Consider the following 24,613-nt stretch of genomic DNA (forward strand, 5'->3'; position numbering starts at 1 on the left):
CCCAGTGGTCATGATGGTTCTCCATTCCTGCCAGTCCAGACTGAAGGATGGAGTTCCCGAGCACAGGCAGGGACTGCAGGGGCAGGGGGCGGGCTCACTGAAGGCCGGCTCTGATGTATCTGCAGGCAATCTGGGAGAATCAGTTCTATTACCTTTTTGGCTTCCTGTTCCTCGTCTTTATCATCCTGGTGGTGTCCTGTTCACAGATCAGCATCGTCATGGTGTACTTCCAGCTGTGTGCAGAGGTGAGGGGAATGTGGCCAGCACTTGGGGGTAGGGGGAGCTGGGGCCAGCATCGAATGGGTCAGGGAAACTGGGTTTCCCACGTGGTCCCACATCTTCTGAGGCCTTGGGGAAGTGCATCACTTCCCCTTGCCGAGCTTCCATTTGTTCAGCTGTAGACTCATGGGTGGAGGTTGCCACGACCTCATGACAGTACTGGTGAGTACTGAGTCCACTCCAGTAGGGATTTCTTCAACAGCTGGCGTCGTTTGGGTAACCAGCCCTCCATCTGGGGGCTAGCTCTTAGCAGAGCGAGCAAAGCCAGGGCTCTGAGACAGACAGCCTGGGCTGAAACCCTGGCTCCTCCAGTAGTTCTTGGGCAGTCATTTAACCTCTGTGTGCCTTCCAGACCTAACGCAGAGGGCTGCTGCATGAACTCTGAGCTGATTCACAGTAAGCACCTAGAACAGGACGTGGCCTGTGGTGAACGTTTGCTCCGAAATGCTAATGTTAATACTGTTCTTTTCTTGTTGATTTTTTAAATTGAGATGTAACTTATTAACAGTAATGTTCACCCTGTTTAGTCTATAGTTGTGTAAATTTTTAGAAATGCATGCAGTCGTGTAACCACCATCACAGTCAAGGCATAAAACCTTCACATGACCCCAAATATTACCATCCTTATACAGGGACTTTAAGCTCCTCAGGCAACTGTGAAACTTGGGGAAGAGATTCTGCCTGGAGACAGCAGTGACCCTCCTCTGTTTCCTCCTCAGGATTACCGCTGGTGGTGGAGGAATTTCCTAGTCTCTGGTGGATCTGCATTCTACGTCCTGGTCTATGCCATCTTTTATTTTGTTAACAAGGTACCACCCTGCATGAGGGAGATGCTTTGCCCTTTTAGGGCAGGGCTGTAGAGAGGGGGCGCTGGGGAAAAGCCTCTAGTGTCCAAATCTTAAACTTTTCTACCAAGAATGGGGAGGACCAGGGTCATTCTAGAATTGTTCCTGCTCTTAGAACAGAATCTCTTTGGAAAGAGAATATGTTTGGGTGACAAAAGCCTTCAGGATAAACGACAGTGAGAATGTTGTCCAGAGAACCTATGAGATGACAAAAGCAGAGCTAAAAGGAAGTGTATCACCTTACAGTACTTTTAAGAGGAAGTAAGGTAATAACAGTGTTCACTTCAAGAAGACAGGGAGGAAAAAAAAAGGGGGGGAGAAAAAAGAAAAGAAGACGGGGTAAAAAGAACAATAACATGAAAGAATAAATGTAAATGAGAAGAGTTAAAGAGATAAGAACAGAAATTGCTAAAGTAGCCTTTAGCACTCAGATTGAGGAGCTCAGCTGTACTCACAGAGCTCACGGTCCCCAAAGGTTAGCTTAAGAGTCCAAACAGATCCCCACACCAGGTTTGGTAGATGTACGCATAACAGAAATCAGATGGGCCACTGAGGGGAGTCTGAGAGTTGTTTTGGTGGACCCCGTGTCACCTCCGGGACTTACACTGAAGATGATCTTACCCACTGTATTTTGAGTTTCCAAAGCAAGAAGTCCTCTGCTTATAACCAAGCTATATTTTGAAACTAAACTAGAGCCATAGGCTAACCAAGTGAAGGTTAGAATTCCCTTTCCCAAAACATCAGGTTGGAAGGACTATCCAGATATTTGAGTGCAGTTCCACCCCTGCCTCCGGTTCCCTGACTGGCCCCTTCTCCAACAATCCCAACAAAGGATCACCTTGCTAAGGAGTCAGTCAGTGGTGGCCTATGGGCCTGCAGGCCTGTTGCTGTAAACAGTTTTATTGGCGGTCATTCATTTACATGTTGTCCAGGCTGTTTTTACACTACAGTGGCAGAGTATTGTAGTTTTGACAGAGACCACGTTGCCTCAGCTGTTGGCTTGGCCACAAAGTTCGATCGGGTTTTTCCATACTATCTATAGAAAAAGCTGAATGAACTTTTTAGCCAACCCAATATAATCTGTCCCTTTAAGAAGCTTGCTGACCCCTGCTTTAGCACTGAGGGCATTCCCTCCTGATGCTCCCATTCTCTTTAGATAGCTCCTGTCATTATTAAGGTCTTCGTTGATTCACACTGAAATCTGCCTCGCTGTAAATTCCATCTTCAGACCAATCTTATTCCTGGAATCCTGCAAAACAAATCTAATTTCCCTTCTCTACAGCCCCTATTTATCATAAACTCTTCTGAATGGAAAGTGACCAAAACCCAGTTCCAATTGGCTTAAGCAAAAAAGGAAAATGTTTTAGCTTATGTAACTTTAATAAGAAGTTGAAGGGCAGCTTCAGGCTTGGTTAGATCCAGCAGCTTAAGTGATGTCAGGGCTCTGTGTTTATACCTCAGCTCTGTGTGTGTTTTCTTGGCTTCAGTCTGCAGGTAGTATCTTTTCACAAAGTAGAAGGATGGCCAGTAGCAGCCGTAGAGTCTCTTCTCAGCTTTGCAGCCCTAGAGATAAAAGAAAGTGTTTCCTCTGTCCTCATGTTCTCAGTCCCAGGGAAGATGCTCATTGGCCCAGGTTATGTGACACCCCTCACTATTCCTCATGTCCAGTAGGACGGTGTGCTCTGATTGACTAGCTTAGGCTTTGTCCTGGACTGACAGCTCCAGCAGGACCACAGAGTAGGGAGTGGGTACCCAAGACCCCAGAAAACAGGAAGACAAGAGCCAGTGTTGGGCAAGCGAAGCCTGCTTCCATAGCTTCCTACACAATGGTCACATCTCAGCCTCCTGCCCTTCCTGCTTCTGCCCAAGGCTTTCTCCTCTGCTCTAAAGCCAGACTGAGAGCCTTGTCTGAACCATGATGGCCTTGTCCTGTCTGAACTCTAAGGAACTTTCCAGCACCGCCTTTTTGCCTCATTCCTTTTCTAGTTTTACCACTGGATTTACCACTACTCTGTTCCCCCTATCACCTTCACCCCACCATCAGCCACAAGAAAGCTCATAAAAAAGAGATGGGTGGTTGAGCTGGAAAACATGGCCTTCATCCCCCAATTTGTGGCCATTTGACTTCAGGGAGATGGTCTCAAACAGAGACCCTTGGACTCCTGGCATTTTGTGACCATGTGTCTGCCCACGAGCCCTGGAACAGGCCCCACTCAGGCCCTGGTGGGCAGGCAGGTCTTGATAGCAAGGTCCCAGATTAGCTCCACTTGGTGCAGCAAAGCCCACCACATGACAGATTACCTGGCATCCCTGCCCAGGTCTGAGAACTCTGCTAAGGAGTTCAGATGCTCCAGGATCAACTCCCCATGACTCCCTGGGAGATGGTAACAAAAGCGACAGAGCACGTTCAGGTGGAGAGCGCCATAGGCTGAGACAGGCTCATGGTGATTCTCTGGTCCTAAAGTCAGGAGCTGTGAACACCTCTCTCCTCCCCCGACTTCTGTGCTCCCGCCATCTGCGAGTCTCACTGCACTGTTCTGGGGACTGGAGGGTGGGGCAGTGACAGCTGTGGCCTTCCCTGCCTTCGTCATTCTGGCAGTGGGCCCTGAGGTCAGCTCCATCTCCCAGTGAGCTCCCAGGCCCTTCCCCAGGAAGACTCCTACCCTGACAAGGAATGGCCTAGTCAGTGGATTTGGGCCTTGGGCTCCTAGCCCTCTGACTCCAGGTTCAAATCCCAGCTCCTCTATAAAATGGGTTAATAACCCACCATTTGGATGTGTGAGCATCCAAGGCGGAGCACAGGCCCTGGTGCTAATGAAGGTTCACCCTGGCTGTGCGCCCCACCTGCCCCTCACTACCTGCCCACGAGGTCTGGGCGAAAGTCAGGGGACACCTGGTTGGCCACAGCAGGCTGGCACTGAGAGTGTCCCCCTTCTCTCCCCGTTTGTGCCCCAGCTGGACATCGTCGAATTCATTCCCTCTCTCCTCTACTTTGGCTACACGGCCCTCATGGTCCTGTCCTTCTGGCTCCTCACGGGCACCATCGGCTTCTATGCAGCCTACATGTTTGTCCGCAAGATCTACGCTGCTGTGAAGATAGACTGATGGGGGTGGACCACGGTCTGGCCCACTCCATCCACGGACAGGAAGCCGCCCCGCACAGGGAACTGCAGGCACGTAAAATAAAACAACTCCTGCTCGTTTGGAATGTAACTCCTGGCACAGTGTTCCTGGATCCCGGGGCTGCGTGGGGGGCGGGAAGGCCTGTAGATAAATCTTGCATTTTTCTTCATCATCTTATTGCAGTTCTATGGGGGATGAGTTTTTTGTGGGTTGTTTTTCTTCAGTGCTAAGGAAGTTCCCTCCAGCAGGAACTCTTGGACCTGTTTATTCAGGTGTATTTTTGGTTTGGGGTTTTTTTCCCTTAGTTTTTTTTAACAAATGGATCCAGGATGGATAAATCCAGCAAGACACTGGGTTCTGGTCACTCTCTCCACCTCAGTTCCTCAGGGCTGTTGGCTACCCCACGACTAACTGGAAGAGGAAACGCCAGGGCTTCAGGGAGGTTTCTGAGCCTCTCGCTGCCCGTCCTCGCCATTGATGCCGCGACAAAGCACAGCTCAGCCCGGACTCGCATCCTCAGTGCCAACTAGCCTCTTCCAGCCCCTTCCCCTCCCTATTCCTTCCTCCCTAGCCTCCTCCCAGGGCTGCTCAAAGCGGGGCTCCCCACCAGGCCTCTGGTCATCTTGTCACTGGGAGCAAGCCCAGATCTTGGTTGAGCCAAGGAAATCCCCCAGAAGTACTGGGCGCCAAGTACCCCAGGAAAGCAGGAATCGCCCCTGTTCAGAGCAGCGGGAGTTTGCTGGACCAGAGGAGAGACTTGCAATGAACTGTCTTTTGTGCCAAGAAACCCTGGATCTGGGGCCAAGTACTTCCAGAGCCAAACCAAGCATTCATGTGTCTGTCTGGATGAGGGTCCTCACCCCTCAGATTGCTCCTCAGCCCCTTCCTGGGTTGGGGTGGGGCGGTGTGCTGCTCTTGGCAGTGTGTGCTGGTGGGAGGCCCTCTCCTTGCCCGCTTCCAGGGCAGGCCTGGAGACCTCAGATGTCCTCTTTAGATGGCTGGGAAGAGGCATTCTCTCCCTGACATCCCCCAGCCTCTGTGCCCACACACAGCTCTTTTAGCCAGACCCCGCCTCTCCATTTCCTGTCTGAGCTCTTGCCTCCTTTGGGGAACACCCCGAACACTACTTGCAGGAAGGAAGGTGGAAAATAAGTTGTGTCATTCCTTCCCCGAGTCCCAGGAAGAAGCAAGGAGCCTAAGTTAGAAAGAGGAGCTGACACGAATGCCTGACTTCTTCATCAGCACCCCTTCTTCCTAACCCCTGCCCTTCCCCATGCCTGTCACAGACCTTTGCTCTCAAGTTGCAAGAGACCAAACACACCCTGGGGGTAGGGTTTAAGTAGCAGCCGCTCACCCTGCTCCAGCCCCATTAGGACCCCCACCACAAGACAAGGTTCAGGATGCTGGCTAAGCTAGGAACATACTCCCCTCACCTTCACCCTCAGATTCTCCCAGCAGCCCTCACCAGCTCCACCAGTCAAACCAGTGATCTTCTCAACCTTGCCTCAGTGACTCCGCAGTACCAAGCGGCGTCCACCAAGAATCAGGTTGGAGGAAAGGGAACCCAAGCAGTAGAGTATGAAATTGGGGTCTTGTTCATTCACATCTTGAATTTTTTTCCCTAAGAGATTCTCTTTTCAGGGGGAGTGGGTAAACAGACTCCTCATAAACAGTTCAGACATCAATTTTTCTGACTTTTTTAATCATCATCATTTTTTTTAATTAAAAGATGCCTGTATACCTTTTTTTGGTCCAGTTGTAAATAAATATGTCATTGTCCTGTTGTCATGTCTCTTGACTCTCTCACAAGGGTTACAGGTCAGAGGTGACACAGATTTCCCCCAGCGGGTTGAGCTGAATGGTTTCCCTTAAAGCTCAGTCTCCTATCAGGCTTTCTGCTGCCCTGCCTGGTGCATGTTCAAAGCCTCTCCCACCTGCCCAGCCCCTCTGGGGCTGAATCCTCAGCACACCCCTCTGGTCCCCCAGGTAGGAAATGGCAAATACATGTGAGCTTTGGTAGCAGTGAGATCTGGTTTTTAAAGGATTCCCAGCTCTAATAGTTTGCTGCTCTCTCACTTCACCTGTCATGTAAAACTCCTTCAGTGTCAGACAGTAGAAACAGGTCACACTGTCCAAAGCCCCAAGGATTGATTAGCTCATAAGTCATCAAGGAAGAGAGTGGTTTGGCTTCAGGTCTGGATAGATCCAGGGGAGAGGATAGCCTTAAGATTCTCCCTGTCACCACTCTGCTTTTCTCTGTACCATTTTTATCCCATTGTCAACAGTCTTCCTTCCTCTGTGGAAGGCCGGGACAGCATGGCATAGATCAGTCTACACCTACATTGTGCTGTGCTTAGTCATTCAGTCGCGTCCGACTCTTTGTGACCCCATGGATCATAGCCCACCAGGCTCCTCTGTCCATGGGGATTCTCCAGGCAGGAATACTGGAGTGGCTTGCTGTGCACTCCTCCAGGGGATCTTCCCAACCCAGGAATCAAACCCAGGTCTCCTGCATTGCAGGCAGATTCTTTACCATCCGAGCCACCAGGGAAGCCCACGGCCTACATTAGCCAGTTAAGAAAGCCCAGAAGAAAAAGACTTCCCATTATGTTAGTATATTCAACATAGATAAATCCCAGGAAAGGTCTCTGAGGGGCCCAGCTGGGATTACTGTTTGTACATCTTGGACCAATCACTACATCTAGGGGGACTGAGTACTATTAACAGGCTGCATACTCCAAGGATACTGGATACTGTGAATTTCTGCTCATCAAAGTCACGTGGAATGGGTGATAAGGAAACGATTCACCACAGTAAGGGATGCACAGCAAACTAAAACAGTTGCCTGTTAGGTCCACCCAGTCTTAATGCTGGTTGCCGTTCATGGGATACTTCCTGTGTTCCAGACACTGTGGACACTTTCCATGTGTTAGCTCATTTAATCTTGAATATGATCCTCTGAGGCATGTTCTGTTATTAGTCTCCTTTTACAGAAGAGGTTACAAGCCCCAGTAGTTCAGGTAGACTGCTGAGCCATCCCACGGCAGGTGAGAGCTGTAGTAGTACTCAATTGAAGAAGCCAGCTTCCAAAACCTGTTCCAACCACTACTATAGCTGCCTTTTTAAAAGACTGTTTATGTTTATATTTTTAGTTGACAGAAACTACACAACTTGATAGGTTGTTGATACATACATATTTGATCATGCTGTGTGGCATGTGGGATCGTAGTTCCCCAACTAGGGATCAAACTTGCAACCCCTTGCAGTGGAAGCACAGAGTCTTAACCACTTGCTCACCAGGGAAGTCTCATGTTTTGACATATATACACACACCATGAATTACTACAATCAAGACAGTGAACATATTTACCAACCCAGTTTCCTTATGTCTTTGTAATGGTGGCCTCTAGCCTCTCAGGAAGGCAGTGACCCAGAGCCAGAAATATTCTGGATGATGCAGCTCCTTGGGACCAGGTGCAGCTGCGCTCCAGCCATAGGTAGGCCCTGTCCGCCTGGGTACTCAGGGCCTCCTGCTCCCCACTTGACGGCTTCCAGAGGGTCCACACCTGGGCCACCAAGTTCAGGGGCCCCAGGCCTTCCGGCGCCTCCGCTCCCAACTCTAGCTTCTCTTCCCCCTCCAGCTTCTCCGCCACCTTCACCCACTCTCCCACCGCTGCTTCCCCACGCCCCCCACCCTCCGCCTCCTCCATGAAGATGGCGCCCTTCTCAGTCGTCACTTCCTCGGCCTTCCCGCCGGCCCCAGCTCGAGCCCCCCACCCTTCTGTGCGACAGGTTGCTGGGGCGCCCTCCCGACAAGGCCGGTTTTCCGGGCTCAGGTCAGTGGCCGCGGAGGCCTCCTCCTGGCGCTCCTGCACAGGCGGGGCGGCCCCAGGGCGGGCTGTGGGGTCTTGGGTACCCGCGTCTCCCAGCCTCTCGGGCCCCAGACGCGGGGACCCTGCGCGCGGCGGTTTCCAGGCCCCCCGAAACCTCGTCCGCCAAAACCTGCCTCGAGCCTGGAGGGGCGCAGGGGCGACGCTGCGGATTCCGCGAAACGGACGGCTGGGCGGCTGGCGGCGACCCCAGCAGACCTCTTCCAGGAGGAAGAGACGCGCGGTCTTCTACGGGGCTCGCCCCACCCCCCTTGGGCCCCCACCCCTTTTCGGATGTGATTCACAAGGGTTCCCTAGCTAATAAGGGGCGAGGGACCCGGTGGAAGGGCAGATGGCTGCGACTGCAGGCACCCAGACAGAACTAGGAGTCGGGGTGGAAAGGAGGTGATGTGGAGGGGTGTAGCAAGCAAAGAACAGCTCTCAACAGGGACTCAGATCACAGACGTATAGAACCTTCCATCAGAGCCACCATGCCAAGCAGTAATTTTCCACCTGCGGTGGACAGGTGGGAGTTGCTCGGTGCCCACACTACTGTGCCCTCCGGGGAGCTTTGCAGAGGATAAATTACTCAGGCAAATGCAAAGGACTCAAGAGGTATCCTTCGGTCTCTGACCTGACTGAAACTTGTATAGTAATTGTTGGGCACATGGAGGTGCTCAAAATATTTGTGGAAAAAGAAAGAAACGAGGTTGAAGTGGAAGAATCAGGGACAAGAGAAGTTCTCAGATGCAGCCAACCAGGGAGCAAGTGGGTCTCTGCCTGGTTTCCCTCCAAGAGCTGGATCCCCATGGGCTGGTGGGATGAACATTGCTTTGCCTCCTCTTAGACCCGGGGGCTACCCCTTGTTCTGTTCCGTTTTACAAATGTGAACTGTAGTCTGAAGTGCAGGGCCCGTGCCTGGATAGTAAGAGCCTGGGTGGACCACCTTCTGCAACCCTAATCTTGCACATGCCTGCCATCCTGTTATCTCAGCTCCCCAACTTGTGGCCCATGGTGGTCAGAACACCTAATACTCCACCCCCTCACCTGGAAGTCCTTGCCACCTCCTCCAGAAAGCCTTCAGCTTCTTCCTATCCAATGGAAAAGACAGCTTTGAGCTGCCAGACCCACTCCCAGGAATGCAGCTCCTGGAGGGCAAAGTGGATGTCTTTGGGGCCCTAGCAAAGGACTGACCCATTGGGGTGGAGTTACTCAAGTCAACAGGCTGAAGAGAAGGGCCAGCCCACTGCCTTTGAACATAAAACACCTGTTAACACACAGTCACATGGAATGCCCCATAAAGTCTTGGGCTGGACTGGAGTGATTTGCACTGCTTCGCTATGGACAGTGGCTCCAGACCACAGAAAAGCAAGCTCAGTCTGAGCCCTGGATGGGAGGATCTCACTCAGTACAAGAGATGGGGCTCAGAAGAGTGATGACTGCCTTTGCTGGACTGGCCAAGCAACATCAGGTGAAGCCATGCCTCCTTTCAAGAATCTGTCTGAACCAAATGGGTAGGCACAAGTGTGGCCAAGGTCAGGTCCTAGCTCTGTCACTGACCAGCTGTGCACCTTGAGCCATGGATGACATTTTTTTCTTGGACAACCAGCATCCATTCCTCATTCTAACAGTATGCCAAAGTTCTTTGAGAAAACACTCATCCCCTTGGCTTAGTCTTGTCACCACTGGTCTACAGTGACTGGCTTGGGGATGGCACAGAACACCATCAAGGCCAATGAGACAGAAGATGCTTACAGGGCTTCTGTGAATAAAAGGACTCCTCTCTCCTTAGAGAAGAGGGTCCCTTTCCATTCCTGGTCAGCACTGTGTGAGAATGACTGCAATCATGGCAGCATGCTTTGATAAAGGGACAAGCCACATGGAAGGTCCCGAGGATGGTCACAACTGCACAAGATATGGCAGAAACAGGAATGCTAAGGCCTACCATGTCCCAGTTGCTGAACCAATACTAACCTCAAGACTGCATTCCATCTGGCATTTGCAGTGATATGAAATTTCATTGAGTTCATTTTTTGATTCTTGCATCCAAGATTATTAAGTGATGGCATGATGCCACTTACCTCAAAGATTTTTCATTCCAAAGTACAGCATTTGTAGGAGATAATACTAAGGGTTCTTACTGTCTGCTCTATTATACCTACCATCCCCTTGGATGCTAACAATGTCTAGGCTCCAGTTATTTCTCAGGTTCTATCCAACCCCTTCCCAATGAGACAGGTTCACAACTTCCAAACACATCATTCAGAAGTTTTTAATAAACAACTTCATTATAAAAACTTTTTTTGAAAATGTAATTCTGTAAAACATTGAAAAATCTACTTTAACAAAGATAGGCCTTGTGCATTTTCTAATGGCACTTATATTTTACAATTAAAAACCTTGTTTTATATAAAGCCAAAAATACTCCCGAGGTTATTCACTGTGTTTACAAAGTGCTAGGTTTTGTCTTGTATTTTTCTCTTTAAATAATCTGGTATTACGAAAGAGTGGCTCCAAAGCCTTGACCACTGGGAGAGAGGGAGGGGGGTGTATGAGAAGTGATGTTTCAGGAGTTCCAGTGCCAAATGGTGAGAGCTGGAGAGCTGCATTACGGGGAGAATCCGCTAAGAAAGTAGGCGAACATCTGAAGAAATTGAACTAGAACATTTCTTTTCAAACCCCTCCACACAGGCACTTGATTACCATGGTGGATCCTCCTCCTGTCAGAAGCAATACACCCCTTTCCCTCGCCACAGACCCTACTTTCCAGTGGTGAGGTCACAGCCAGTTCCTTCCACAGCAGGTTCAGAGCTCCAGGAGAGGCCAGGGTGGGATCCCAGAGGAATCTGGACTTTTCTGGCCAACACCCGCCTAAGGCAAAGTTTATTACATAAATATCCTTGTTAAAAAGCAAAATATTGATCCTGTACAATATAAACTGTTAAAAAAGTCATGCTTAAAAATAGCTCCTAGATAAGAGGGGAGATGGAGGGGGGGCTGGAGAAAACAGCTACCAAAAAGGAGGAGGCATAGGGACTTAAAGGGCTACTAGGGTCAAGTTTAGGGCAGTAGAAGTTCAACTTAAGACAATATCTACGAGCAAAAAAGAAATCACACCTGCTTCCCGGATTTCCATGAACAAAATGCCATTTATAAAAGGTTATGGGAAAAAAACTCATTGTTCCTCTCCCCTCTCTCAAGATGTGCAGATCCTCTGAACTGACCCAGCTGGCATGCTACCCCCTGGCCCCCCAGGACTGCACTCAACCCTGACTAGCTTCTGTGCAGAGGGGGAGGTGCCTGCCACTGTTCAGGGCAGCTCATCGCTGACAGAGGTTGGAAGCGGTAGGGAAGGGGACATCACCCCTTTTCCTGGTCCCTGTTTGGTCTCTGCCAACATGCCATGGCTCCTGTCCTGGGCAGAAACCCCTAGGCTCTCATGGCCTCAGTAAGGGTACTGAAGTGGGTTTGGTACTGAGGAGGATAAAGCTGTTCTTATCCTTTGAACAACAGGTTAATAAGGACTTTTTTTTTTTTTTCTTTTTTTTTTTGGAAAGGGAGGTTTAAGAAATTGCTGGGTATCTACAGTCCAAAAAAAAAAAAAAAAAGGTGAAGGCAGATGTTCCTCTACACCAGCAAAGTTCACAGTGATAGGAAAATCCTTTGTGGGTGGGAAGGGCATTGAAGGAAGAACAGGAGGAACAGGCCTGAAAGGAAGAGGGGAGAAGGGGCAAGGCCCCAAGTTACAAGGTTTTAAAGTTGCTTTGCCTGTCCTATGAGTTTCCCAGCATCACTAATGGGGGAGAGAATTCAAGGAAGGGGCAGGAAAGAGCAGGCACAGAGAAGGGACTCCTCTCACAGTCCAAGACTTTATATTCCATAGCCAGAGGCCCCTCTACCTCTGCAAACAAAAGGTGCAGAAAAGGTGGCAACGAGGGCTGAGGGTTGCTGGGTCTAGTGATGGAGGTCAGAGACGACAAGGACAATGGTGGCGCTGAGTCCCGATTGGGTCCTCACTTACATTTCCTATATACGAGTCCCAATAACATGCATAGCATGCACAAGGTGGCTGCGTACCAAGGTGGACGCTTTTAAAAGTAAACCTTAATTAGTCCCTGGGACTCACTGAAGCTAATTTTTAGAAGCAAATCACCTAGTCTGATTCTAATCTTGCCAGACATCTTTATATCTGGTTTTGTCTTTTTTTTAAAAAAAAAAGTTATCCCAAGCTAGCCTGCCTAAATGAAAACATGTTTATTCATTCCACATTGCTTCCAATCAAGGGCCAGGAAGCTACATTTTAAGGCTTTCACCTCAAAGAAAGAGTACTGGCCTGCATTGAAGCAGAAGCGTGGGTCTTGGACCTGCTCAGTTCCTGATGATAAACCAAAGTGATTTCCAGACAGGAGGGGGACGGGGAGAACTGGGAAGAGGCTGAGGCGGTTCCTTGGGAGTCTGTCCTGAAACCCTAGTGAAGAAGCCAGAAGCCAGTATGAGGCACCTGCTAAGAGAAGTGCCCAGAAACTGCTGGCTGCCATCTGTAGGAGTTAACAGTAAAGAGGTAGAAGTGTGTTTCTGAATCAGAGTGGAAGTGTCTCAAGAGGGCCCCACACTGGTGGTCCCTGAGTGGCCTCCCTTCCACGAGTGGGAAGAATGAAGCCCATGCAGAACTGAGATGAAGCAGGGGTGAGGTTCAGCTGGGCAAAAGCTGTGCTGTCTGCAGCAAGGGAGCCCCACAAGTCAAAAGAATTAATCATTTATTGCAAGAAAACTTGCTGAGTACTGAGGGCAAAAGTGAGAGGGGCCACAAGGAGGTCGAAATTCTTTGATGGAGAGCACAGAAGCCTATGCACAGTGGCCTTGAGTCCAGAGGGACTGCAAAGTGGAAGAGAGAGGAGGAACACTGTGGAGAAGAAAAAAGTTTGGTATGGGATGCAATGATGTTTACCTCCCATGATACATCCCATACATGATGTATACCCCCCATACATGATACAATGATGATTAGGACTCAATTATCTGCCCAGTCCTAACTTTCTGAAAACTCTTCTTCCAACAATCCCACAACTTCCTGAAAAAGGGACAGGCAGGAGAGACATATGAGAGGCTCACACCCTCTCCTTTGCTATCCACACCAGCCTAGAACCCGAATCCCTCCTTCCAAGACCAATAACAACTCATGATATTCAGGGAAGGGATTAAGGAATGGGGGGGGGGGCAGGGGGGGTGGAAGTGGGCATGCCTTTCATTTCTTCCCCTCTCTCCAGTTCAAAAGGAGGATGAGGGGGTCATGATGTACTTGAAGAAAAACAGAATTGCAGACCTGTGAGAAAACTGCTCCAATCTTCTTGCCTGTCTCCTGTGGACTCTGCCAAGGAAGGCAAGAACAGACACAGTCATGGAAGATGGCAGAGACTGAAGCAGTCCAAAGTCAGTTTATTTCCCCACAGGGGAAAAATGTGACCTCAAATGAAGAGAAGTCGGGACCCGACTCCGCCTTGTAAACAGGGCTCCAGTTAACACCAGGTACCAAGTGGTTCTGGCTGGTGCCAACTGGAATGGACTGGTGGGAATGGATTCACGGTGTGTAAACAATGTTCACTGCAATCATTCTAAGGCTAACAGCTCAGCAAGGGAGGTGAAATGGTGTGTCTGAAGCGACTGTGTAAACGGTACCGTTGCTGGAAAACACTGACTGAAAATGGAGACGTTGGGACAGGAGGGATGGAGGTAACGGGGAGCAGGCAGAGGCCTCCCCCCTGCCTGATGACTGGAAGCAGGCGATGGACCCTCTGCAGGAGGGCCTGACCAACTGCTGTGGGGTCTGCAGGCTGGGACCAGAAGACGGGCTTCTTGGGCTACTTCTCTCGAGGTCATCCGAAGTAAAACCCTCTGTGTCTTCAAGAGACCTCTCCCTTCTTCAAAGAGAAGGAGGTTCCGATGCTTTGGAGAAGGAGAAGGCTAGGTGTGGCTCCCGATTCAGATTTTAAAAAAAAAAAAAGTAAAAATACCTGAAGTCCTATTGTATGACATCTTTTCATGGGGTTAGGGCTCAAGATTCCTCCCGGAACTAATCCTGGAGCTTGAGCCCCCAGACCAAGTGCTCCATACAGATGCTGGGATTGTTTCTTTCTGAACCCAGCTCTGAAAGCTCAGCTGCCTTCATGGGGGATGCAGATGGGACAGGTACTGAGGCTCCCTGACAGAGCCGGGACTGAGCTGAGGGCCTCCTTGTGGCTACTGGAATGCCTGGTGGAAACGAGGCAGGGTTGTGGTGCTCAGGCCAGAGGTGAAGACAGGTGGCAAGGAGTGCAGTGGCCCAAAGTTCAGTGGTCCCCCAGCCCCTGGGGAATCTTGAGGCTGAGCTTGCAAAGTGGTGAGCAGGGGCTGAGCCTCAGCCTGGGAGTAGCCCATGACCAGGCCTCCTGTGGCCCCAGGTGGGTTACATGGGGGCAGGTTGAGAGGAAGAAAGCCCAGTAAGTGGGAGAAGTCCACATTAGCAGCGCAGAGAGCCTCAGAGAGGTTGGCGGGGCTCTTGGTGAGCAGTGCTTCATCTAGGAGGGCCGCAGCTGCCGCCGGCTGAGGTGAGGTGGGCTGGGGTTCAGCGGATGAGAGAGACAGGCTTCCAGGAAGCTCCGCCAGAAAACTATCCACCTCCACTTTGGGCAATTTGTCGGGCAAGTATGAGGTAGATCCAAGCTGGTATTTTGGAGGAAGCTGAGCTGGAGAAGAGATAGGTGAGGATTCCAGAGGGTAGCTCATGCCCATGGGCAGCGTGTTGTGCACCAGGGAGTGTGGCACGCCCGCACTGGGCATGGCAGGGATGTGGGCACCATACATGCCCATGGGCAACATGCCAGGGAAGGCCTTGGCCCCCACCACGTCCCGGGAGGCCACGCAGAGCACGGGGCTCAGCTCCTCCTTCACGCTGACTGCGGAGCTGCAGCTGAGCAGGCCAAGCATGTCCACCGGCTCCGTCTTGATCTTGAGCAGCTCTTGCGAGTGGCTCTTCTTGACATGACGCGTCAGGTGGTCTTTGCGGCCGAAACGCTGCGCACAGTACTGGCACAGGAAGTCCTTCCGGCCTGTGTGGACCACCAGGTGCCGCCGCACGTCCTTACGAGTATAGAACCGCCGGTCACAGTGGTCACAGGGGTGCTTCTTCTCCTTGGCACCACCTGCTACCCGGCGTGAGTGGGCCTTCAGGTGCTCCAGCAGGGCCTGGGTACTCTCGAAGGTCTGCAGGCACACCTTGCAGCTGAGGTCGCCACTGCTGGCGGCATGCATGGCCAGATGGCGCCGGTAGCCCAGCTTCGTATTGTAATTCTTACCGCACTCAGAACAGTGGAGGGCCTCCTTGTTGGGGTCATGGGTCTGCAGGTGGTTCCGCAGATGATCCTTGCGGTGAAACATCTTATCGCAGTACATGCACTGGTGGGGTTTCTGGGCTGAGTGGGTGGCCATGTGCCTGCAGGTAGGGATGGAGGACAGAGAAGAAAGAAAGGAGATCATAAGGGCTGGCTAGACAACAGAGTTGTGCACTAACAGGCAACTAGACACAAAAACTATGGTAGAGGCATGCGATGGAATGGAACGCCATGCCAACTACATTATATCCTCTACCACCTGCAAAACCACATGTGCTGCTATTCTCTGCAGCATTGAATTCAGTAGCAAAAATATCAGGAACAATCTAAATGTCCATCAGTAGGGAACTGGCTAAATAAGTAATTCTAAGTCCATAAAAATGACTTTTTTTTTGGCTGTGCAGCATTGTGGGATCTTAGTTCTCTGACCAGGGATGGAACCCAGCCCCATAGCAGTGAAAGTGTGAAGTCCTAACCACTGAACCGACAGGGAATTCCCTCCTTAACTTTTAAAAATAATGACAGCTTTATATATACAACAGGTAACAAGCTCCTAGATAAAGTGGGAAAAAGCTATGAGACAGAATAGTGCCTATGGAATGGTACTATGCATTGGAAAAAGAGAGAAAATTTATGCATGTTTGCTCATATGAGCTTAAAATATTTCTGAAAGGATACATAAGAAACTAACATTGGCTACCCACAGGGAGAAGAAAGGGCAGCTTTTCTGGGTGTGATGAAGAATTTTCATTGTATACCTTTTGAATTTTGAATTACGTGAATGTATTTCCTTTGCAACAAAAAGTGTATTTATAAAAATTTAAATGACACAATAAAGGGAAAATGAAATATATCTAAACTTCCTGATCTGGAACAATCTCCCAAGAAACAGTGAGCCAAGTCAAAAAAGGAAGTTCAGTATGGTGTACGTAACACAATCCCCTGTGAAAATAAAAAAGGAAGGGAATACATGTTTGAATGTCTCAAGAGGGATACACAAAGAACTGACCCCAATGGTTGCCTTTGAAGAGAACAGCGGCTTCAAGTGTGACAATTTATTTTTCACTGCATGTCCATTTGTACCATTTAAACTGTTTGCCACGTAAAGCATTTAAATGTTTCAAAAGATGTGTTTGTGATATGGGACCTCAGTGCCCCTTGGTTTACCTGCTTCTGCTCCTATCTGGCTGGAAACCAGCTCTGAATCCAGGAACTACAATCCAAAGCTCCACGGTATTCAAGAATCAACTCAGCAAGACTTTGAGGTCCCATCGTTTACAAGCTCTGTGTGAGCTGTGTCATTAACCCTGTGTTCTACATAAGAAGCTGACGCACAGGACAGCCCCACCCACCAGTCAGTAAGTGGCAGACAATGCATTTAAACCCAGACCTTCTCGAGACCTGGATTCACTTAGATATGCCACTGCTGTCTCTAGCACAGCACCCAGTGATTCTTTCTACCTAGAAGGTATCAATCATACCCATTACCCTCATGTTCTTGTGACTGCTCACACCTATAAAGGTTACTATTAATCTCCTGTGACGTAAGTGGCATGGTAACATATGAAAAGAAGATGCTAAGTGATCCACAGTCTATTTCCCTCATTTTGAATCTGAGAAAACTAAGGCCCAAAGAGGTTTAGTAATTTGCCTAAAATTCTACAGTGACTCTGGGCGGAGTCAAGGCTCTTGTCTCCTGGCCCAGGACCTTTCCTGGAGCCTCCCACTGACACTCAGACTGCCACTAGAAAAGTCTACGAGGACACCCCCAACTGATATCACATAAAACACAGGAACACACAGAACCGAGGCATTCCTGAGGACCACAGAACTGTCACGAGGGCAATCCTAGTCACATACAACCCTGTTACCTATTTTAGTTCCTTCCTATCAACTGTTTTCCAGACAAGGAACTAGAGACTTTCTGTGGTCATCTTGTTCACGTATTTACTCGTGTGCTGTCTGTCCCTGCTACTGAGACAGTAAACTCAAGGAGGGTCAGCAACAGCCCCCACCCCCACCCCTGCACCTGGCTCACTGACAGGAACTGTCTGTTCCTATCACTGAACACTGTGCCCAGCATGTGACAGGAGCTCAATAAATGATAGTCAAGGGATGAATGACTGTGCATCAGGCAGTCTGCATCACTGGTAAAGGGCATGTTCATGGTCCTCTGATGGAAAGGCAAGGATAAAATCAAAATTACTTCTGAGTAGGCCCTGCTCCCTTCAAAGCTGCTCTGTCATATCTGCTTTACACCAGGGCTTTCACATTCCATTTCACTTTGGATAGGGGTTCTTGAGCTTACAAGTTTCAGGAAATCTTCTAACCCAGAGGACACCAGGGACTCTACAGAGACATAAGTAATCATGTGAGCAATACAATCTTGGGTAAGTTAACTTCTCCACTCTGAGCCTGCACTTTACAATTTACAGATTGGACCAGAGGGTCTCCTCTTCTTTTTAAACTTCTAAGGCTGATGCCTAATTTGGGGCTAATACTCTCACCATTACCTGACACAGGTAGGGAAAGTAGCACAGGCATACCTTGGAGATATTGCAGGTTTGATGCCAGCCCATTGCAACAAAGTGAACGTCACAGTAATAGGAGTCACATGAATTTTTTGGTTTCCTAGTGCATATAAAAGTTATGTTTATACTATATTGTGGCCTATTAAGTGTGCAATAGCATTATGTCTAAAAAAACAATGTATAGATTTAATTAAAAATACTTTACTGGGGACTTTCCTCGTGGTCCAGTGGTTAGGGCTTCGCCTTCCAATGCAGGGGGTGCAGGTTTGATTGGGAGCTAGGAATCCATGAGCCTCTTGGCCAAAAAACCAAACCATAAAAGAACAGAGGCAATGTTGTAACAAATTCAGTAAAGACTTTAAAAGAACAGTCCATATCACCTTTTAAAAAATTTATTTAAAAAAAAAAAAACCTTATTGCTAAAAAGTGCTAGTCATCATCTGAGCCTTCAGCAAGCTGTAAACTTTTTGATGGTGGAGGGTTTGAAATATTGTGAGAACTACCAAAATGCTTCACAGAGACATGAAGTGAGCAAATGCTGTTGGAAAGTTGAAAAACTGGGCCAACTTTCTTCACTGAAAGTTGCCACAAAACTTCAGTTTGTGGGGAAAAAAAATGCAGTATCTGTGAAGTGCAATAAAATGAGGTAAGCCTATATTGAAAAAAAAAAAAAAAAACACCTCAATCTAGTCTGTTCATGGCTATCTGATATTGTACCCATCCAAGTCTAGTGTTTGAATAAAAAATACCACCATTATTTTTCAGTGAGTGACCTCAAATGGTTGACATTTAGGATACACTTATGAGACAAATTAACCTCTACTCTTCTGCCACAGATAAAGCCCCACACTCAGTGGAGTTGCTCTGGCTTTATCCCTGGGAATCTCAGGCCAGGAAGAGGTATGGGAGCGTCACCTACCTATACAGTTTGTACTTGGAGGCAAAAGCCTTGCCACAGTGCAGCTGAGGGCAGCTATACGGTCTCTGTTCTGGATGGGGGAGGCTGTGAGGCCTCAGCTTCTCCCCATTTGAGAAGGGTGTCCCCGAGATTTCACATTGGCACTTCACTTGACTCTCCGCCTCCCGGCCCCGAGGCCGGGGCACTAGTTTCCAGCCCACTTCCTCCTCCTGCTTTGCATCTTGAATCCAGGGGGGGACGCTGGTGAAAAATGTGGTCATGGCAAGGCTAATGGCGAAGGGCCATGTTATTGAGAAAGCCTCCCCATCAGCTCCACAGGGCTCTGTGCTCTGTCACAGCCTCCAACGCAGCCTTCAGAAAACAATCTCTTCACCTGAAACATCAGAACACCTGGTGTTAGGGAGCCCAATACCATGAAAACATGGGCTCTGGAGGCAGACAGAGACCCAGTTCCATCCCAGCCCTTCCACTTTGAAGCCATGTGACTTTCAGCCAATTACTTACTTCCCTGAGCTGTTTCCTCATTTACAACATGGGCTTAATAATCTCCCACATCATAAGAACCTTTTGAGGGTTAAATGAGATAATAAATATAAAGCATTCAGCAGAAGGCTGGGCACCTAGTAAGTGCTACATGGTAACCATTATTACTAGTACCAACTAGGCTAATAGGAAACAGAATAATCAGAGGAAGTAAAAGCCTTAAACTCCCTTTTCCTTCCAACTTCACTTTTACATCCTTTCCACTAAATTTAGACAGCAGCACCTCCTCCTCCTCTTCACCCTACCTCCTCCTCACTTTCTACAATTCTCCTCCTCATGGAGGTGCTAAGGAGCAATAAAATGCCCAAAAGGCATCAGAAGAGAAAGAAGCCTTTACTTAGGAAATTTACACCCTGGAGAGTCAGCCTCTGTGCCAGATGTGTTTCTCAACAGTACATCAACATCAAGAGGTTCATTTGAAGAGGCAACAGCAGACTCAGCATTTCCACTAAACCAGTACTGGTCCCATCCTGCCCTCCACCACTACTCTGGGTCTCTTGGTCTCAGGGCCCAAACCACACTTCTTTAGCAAAGCCCGTCCAATAACCAAAGTGTTGAGCGGCCCCTCCTACAGACCCTCATGGAACACATGCACGTCTCCATTGTGAACAGGTAACATACTTGCATTAGAACTCAGATTCCACCACCAAACTCAAGATACTTTGAGCGCTCAGATCATGTCTCTTTCATCTCCGTACACCTAGCATCTAGAAAAGGACTTTCAGCTTTCTTTTAGATGAGGACATAAGTCACTGAATGCAGTGGATTCCTACAGGCTAACACACTCAGGAAGTTCTGGTTTAAACTGAGTTCCAAAGGGGGAGACCATATCTTGAAGTCTTTCTACTGGGTTGTGGGGGAGCAGGTAAGCATAGGTGACACAACTTCTTTACTGACATCAACTCAGAGGAAGAGAGAAAGGGCATTAATTCTCAAAAGGGACACAGCAGACCCACATTCACACTCACAAGCTCACCACACAAACAGGTTACCAACCTCAATGTAACTTGCTACAACAGGGGGATTTCCTTTGAAGAGCTCATGCCAAAATTTGGTCATGAGGCTTTTCCATGTGAAGGGAGCAAAACGGGTATGTGGGGATTGTCCACAAGAATCTGGGGAGGGCTCCAACTGCACAAACTAGCTGTGGGCCAAAGAATGCTTGCTCAGCTCATTAGCACCTGCTGCTTACAGTGACCATTCAACCAACAGGCTGGCCATGAACGAGATGATGGGATCAGCGGGTTCATGCCCGAGAGAGCTTTGCTCATCATTAACATGAGCTACGTCCTGTTCAGGAACCATTCCTCTTGTTGAAGAAACACTGCAATGTAATATGATAAACAATTTCCCCATCACGAGTGGAGATGTGCCTAGAAAGATCTGCACAAAGGTGGCTGCATTTTGCATGACTCACATGCTAACACTAAAAACTAGTCCCACTTGAGCCTTCGAATCATGGCATATTTGTCTACTTCACGATAAACCTCAAAGGCCTCTGACGTCTGGCTTTTATTGTTTAAGTCCCCCCTTCTTCCAAAGGGTGGAATTATCTGTTTATAATAGCAGTGATTACTAGGCAGCTTGGAATTGGGTAGAGAGCGAGCACGAATTTGAAAATCTAGTTTGGAGGGAATTTCCCCCACCTTCAAAGTCAAATTTTGCCCCCTCACCCCACACGTGAAATCACGCACCTCTGCCTCTGGAAAGCCAGGAATGGCAGCCAGAGGGAAGGAAGCAAGTCGCATCACTTGGCTGACGTGAGAGGGAAGCCTAGCCCTGGAAATTCCGCACAAACTCAGAAAGAGAACAGTACGTCCCCCACCTCCCACACATCCACCTCATCTGTTCTCCTGAACAAGCACAAACAAGACACAGCAGTTTAGTATGCTGCTACTGAAAGAGTGAGTAATGGGCTTCTAGGAAAGAGGCTGGCGGTGGCTAAGAAGAGCTCACGAGGTTGCACTGATAGAAGCAAAGAAGGAAGGCAGCAGCCATGTGCTTGCCCTGATCTGCACATATGGGAGCTTTGGCTTTAGTGTTACCTTAGGAATCCTTTAGGAAATCTAGTTTTTCTCCCTCTGTCCTTTGTCTGCAAACTCCTCTCATCCAGGAAGATTCCTGGGCCTCTCCCACATTATCCGAAGGCCTATTTCTTCGGATTTCTTCTCCACAAAACTGCGAAAAAAAATCCTGCTTCTCTTTCAAAGCTGTTCTTCTGGTCTCACACTCTAACCTTAACAACTGTAGAAGCTGACAGAACCTGTTCCCATAAAACAAACACAATCAATCCCTCCCAGTTACTGGTATAACTCGGTATATTTTCATCCTAAGATTCCTTCTGGCGCCTGATCTCAAGAGGGAGGTATTGTGGAAAGAACCTTGGACTTGCTATCAGAAGAGCTGCCACTTACTGACTGTGAAACCATGGGTAGGTCTGTTTCTCTGAACCTCAGTTTCCTCAATTTCTAAAAGAGAGATTAGTTCTTACCTACCAATATTCTCATGGAAGATTCAGTGAAACAACACTCTTAAAACATCTGACATAATATGTGTGAATACAAACAATGCAGCCTCTGAGGTCTAAATTGTGTCTCCTTTTCGGCACAGGGCCTGAGTAGTACGTTTTTTTTTCTCCCTTAATGTGACTTCTCAAGCCTCAGAGTGAGTTTCCTTCCCTTCCCAACACCTCCCCAGAATGCAGCCTTCCTCTTTTCCCCCACAATTAACCCTCAGCACATCCCCCAGAGCCAGTCCCCCTTTACTTTATCTTTCTCCAGCACCATATCCTGGGCCTGAGTTCCTTCAGTTTAGGAATCTCTTCTATTATTAAGGCTTCCTAGTTAAAAATTCTCTACAGCCCTCTTGGAAGCCTTTAAAAGAGGCAGATTAGTCCCTCATCTATCTGTCCTCTGCTGTGTGCCATGATGTCTGCTGCCCTCTGATGAAACTATAGTTTTTATCGTGTTACATCATCTCTATAGAAACTGTGTTCTTTCTCCATTATTAGCCTATTTCCTCATCTGTAAAACTAAAAATACTTACCTCACAGGCTTGTTTTAAGGATTATTTTAGTCAGGTATGCAAAGGGCTCAGCATTCGGCTTGGCTTGCACTAAGTACCCAACAAAAGGCAGCGATTATCTTTGCTTTTGTATTGAGTTGCATGTTCCCACCTTCGCCAGAGTTGAATTCTCCCAAATCTCCCCCCAAACTGTTAAGAAATAGCCCCCCTGCAGCAAGGAAAGGGTTAATCTCTAAGTGTTCTTAACTAGAGACCCACAGAGGATTAACAGCTCCACTTCAGTGACTACCCTAAAATAGCTTTTATCCCTCCTGCCCAAGAGCTACTTGGGGATCTGAAGAACTCAATTCAACACCTGCCGAGGAGGAAACACACCCAGGAACTTTCCTTGGGGTGGACAGAATCTTCCCCTAAGCAGAACCCAAAATAGCAACTGGGAAATTATAAATAGAGATAAAAAAAAAAAAAAAAAAAGTCCTGACCTGGGCAAGGAAAGATACACTGACTGGCTGGAGAAGGGCGAGAAGGAAAGGGGGGAATGGGTATAGCTGCCTCGCAACCCCCCCACTCCCCGCCACACACACACACTCCCCAGTGGTGAGAGAATTAAATTACAGGGAGGCTGGAGAGTCTCAATGGCTTGCATCATTCCAAGAGACATCAAACAGGATTAACAGGGGTTGGATTTACTCCCGGGCTGCTAGTTCTAGTGTAGATGGATCCTCTTTGGAGTCCTTTTGATTCCCGATTTCATCTGATTCCCCATGACTCCCACTCCTAAGGAGGTCTTGAGCAAATGGCTGCAACTCACAACAGCCCCATTTTCACCAAGAGGAAACCTGATTAGACTCCCACCTGAATCCGGTGGCTTCACCTTGGGAGGCTGGGTTAGAAACCCCAGGCTAGGCTCTTTCCGAGTCCCAGGCAGACAGGTGGGAAAACACACAAGCCAGGAGACAGGAACACTTATAGGTTAAAGTACCAACTCCCCACACCCAATATCCCCTTATCTTGCACCTTGCAGGTCCATTTTCCCCACCAAGACGGGGCCACAGCCTGGGACAGGATTTGCAGGGGACAGCTTGGCTCCTGAGCAGTTCTAGACCACCATACTGCGTGGCGGGGAGGAGGGGGTATGAAACGCCCCGGGACTGCGAGGGCTGCGGGTGGACGGCTGCCAGACAAGGGACAGAAATTCAGGGAGAAGACTGGAGGAGGTCTCAGGAATGAGAGGGAGGGAGGGGCGAGTTATCTGAATCCCAAAGAGACCCCCGCCACCACACCCACCGCAAAGAAAGAGAGACGGGTTGCGGATGGTGTACTCCGGCTGGAGGGTTAAAGGGGCTAAGATAAAAGGCGAATTCCCTGAATTTCAAGAGTCTCAAATGGAACTGCGTGGAAGCTGTCTGGAGGTTGGGAGTAGGATCGCCAAGGAGGAAACTATGGGAGAGCTCATCTGGGTTCCCCAGAACCAAATATTTGAGGGAAGCCTCAAAAGGGGTTATGTGGTTCTGGGAAATGAAACAGAGGGGAAAGAGCGGACTATATGGAGCAGCAAAGGGGGTTATGTGGGTCCGGGTAGGCGTGTCTGAGGGGAGGGAGCAGGTGCAGCTTATCTGCGTCCCCCAGACCCGGGTCCCTGGTAAGGTCAGCTGCGCGTTATCTGGGTCTCCAGGGAGCCTGGGGGGGCGGGGGGTGGTCGGGAGTAGGGGACCTCCAGGGCTGAGTCTCCCGGTTTCGGGTGGGCCAGAGGGTTTCTTCGAATCCCCAAGACCCAGGTAACGGGTCCGAGGAGAGTTCTGGTCACCCTGGGGTCTATCTGGGCCGGGCTGGCGTAGAGGGGGCCTCGGGTCGGGGGTGTGGGCGACCGCGCTGACGGGCCCACGATGAGGGGCGCTGCCGCTCCGGGTGCCCGGCGCGCGGGCACAGCGAGACGGCCTCCCGCCCCGCTCCCCGCCGTCCCCCGGGGTCACCGCCGGCACTCACCGCGCTCCGAGCCCCGCGCTGCGGGCCGGGCCGCGCTCGGGCTCCGCCAGGCCCGCTCAGGCCCCGGTAGTGGCGGCGGTCGGGCCATTGTGCGGTGCATTGTGGGAGCCTCGCGAGCGGGCGCTCG

At 49.4% G+C, this 24,613-nt stretch overlaps 2 protein-coding genes across 5 annotated transcripts in view; one reads left to right on the forward strand and one right to left on the reverse strand.

Annotated features, from left to right (window-relative positions):
• TM9SF4 (transmembrane 9 superfamily member 4) overlaps positions 1–4,337 on the forward strand; it is a 49,204-nt gene extending 44,867 nt beyond the window's left edge. For all 3 annotated transcript variants that reach the window (XM_020916169.2, XM_020916168.2, XM_070472506.1), the window contains 3 exons: positions 126–245; positions 999–1,088; positions 4,080–4,337. In XM_020916169.2, coding sequence (XP_020771828.1) covers positions 126–245; positions 999–1,088; positions 4,080–4,229 — 360 coding nt within the window. In that variant the 3' untranslated portion in view covers positions 4,230–4,337. The remainder of the gene's footprint in view (positions 1–125; positions 246–998; positions 1,089–4,079) is intronic.
• Positions 4,338–13,532: 9,195 nt separating this feature from the next.
• On the reverse strand, positions 13,533–24,590 carry PLAGL2 (PLAG1 like zinc finger 2). Of its 2 annotated transcripts, XM_020915988.2 has the most exons (3): positions 24,487–24,590; positions 18,934–19,306; positions 13,533–15,584 (listed from the first exon to the last, which is right to left on the reverse strand). In XM_020915988.2, exons 2-3 carry the CDS (start codon positions 19,191–19,193, stop codon positions 14,354–14,356), a joined length of 1,491 nt encoding a protein of 496 aa, XP_020771647.1. In that variant the 5' UTR covers positions 19,194–19,306; positions 24,487–24,590; the 3' UTR covers positions 13,533–14,353. The 2 variants fall into 2 exon arrangements, with proteins under 2 accessions (XP_020771647.1, XP_070328608.1); XM_070472507.1 differs by lacking the exon at positions 18,934–19,306 and having other exon boundaries at positions 24,487–24,587.
• Positions 24,591–24,613: the final 23 nt, after the last annotated feature.

This window comes from Odocoileus virginianus, chromosome 9 (genome assembly GCF_023699985.2).
Source record: "Odocoileus virginianus isolate 20LAN1187 ecotype Illinois chromosome 9, Ovbor_1.2, whole genome shotgun sequence".
NCBI lineage: Eukaryota > Metazoa > Chordata > Mammalia > Artiodactyla > Cervidae > Odocoileus > Odocoileus virginianus.

Coding starts and splice junctions, on each gene's coding strand:
- PLAGL2 (XM_020915988.2), bottom strand. CDS start 19,193: ATGACCACATTTTTCACCAGCGTCCCCCCCTGGATTCAAGATGCAAAG. Junction 15,585..18,933: donor TCCAAGTACAAACTGTATAG/GTAGGTGACGCT, acceptor CCCTACCTGCAG/GCACATGGCCACCCACTCAG.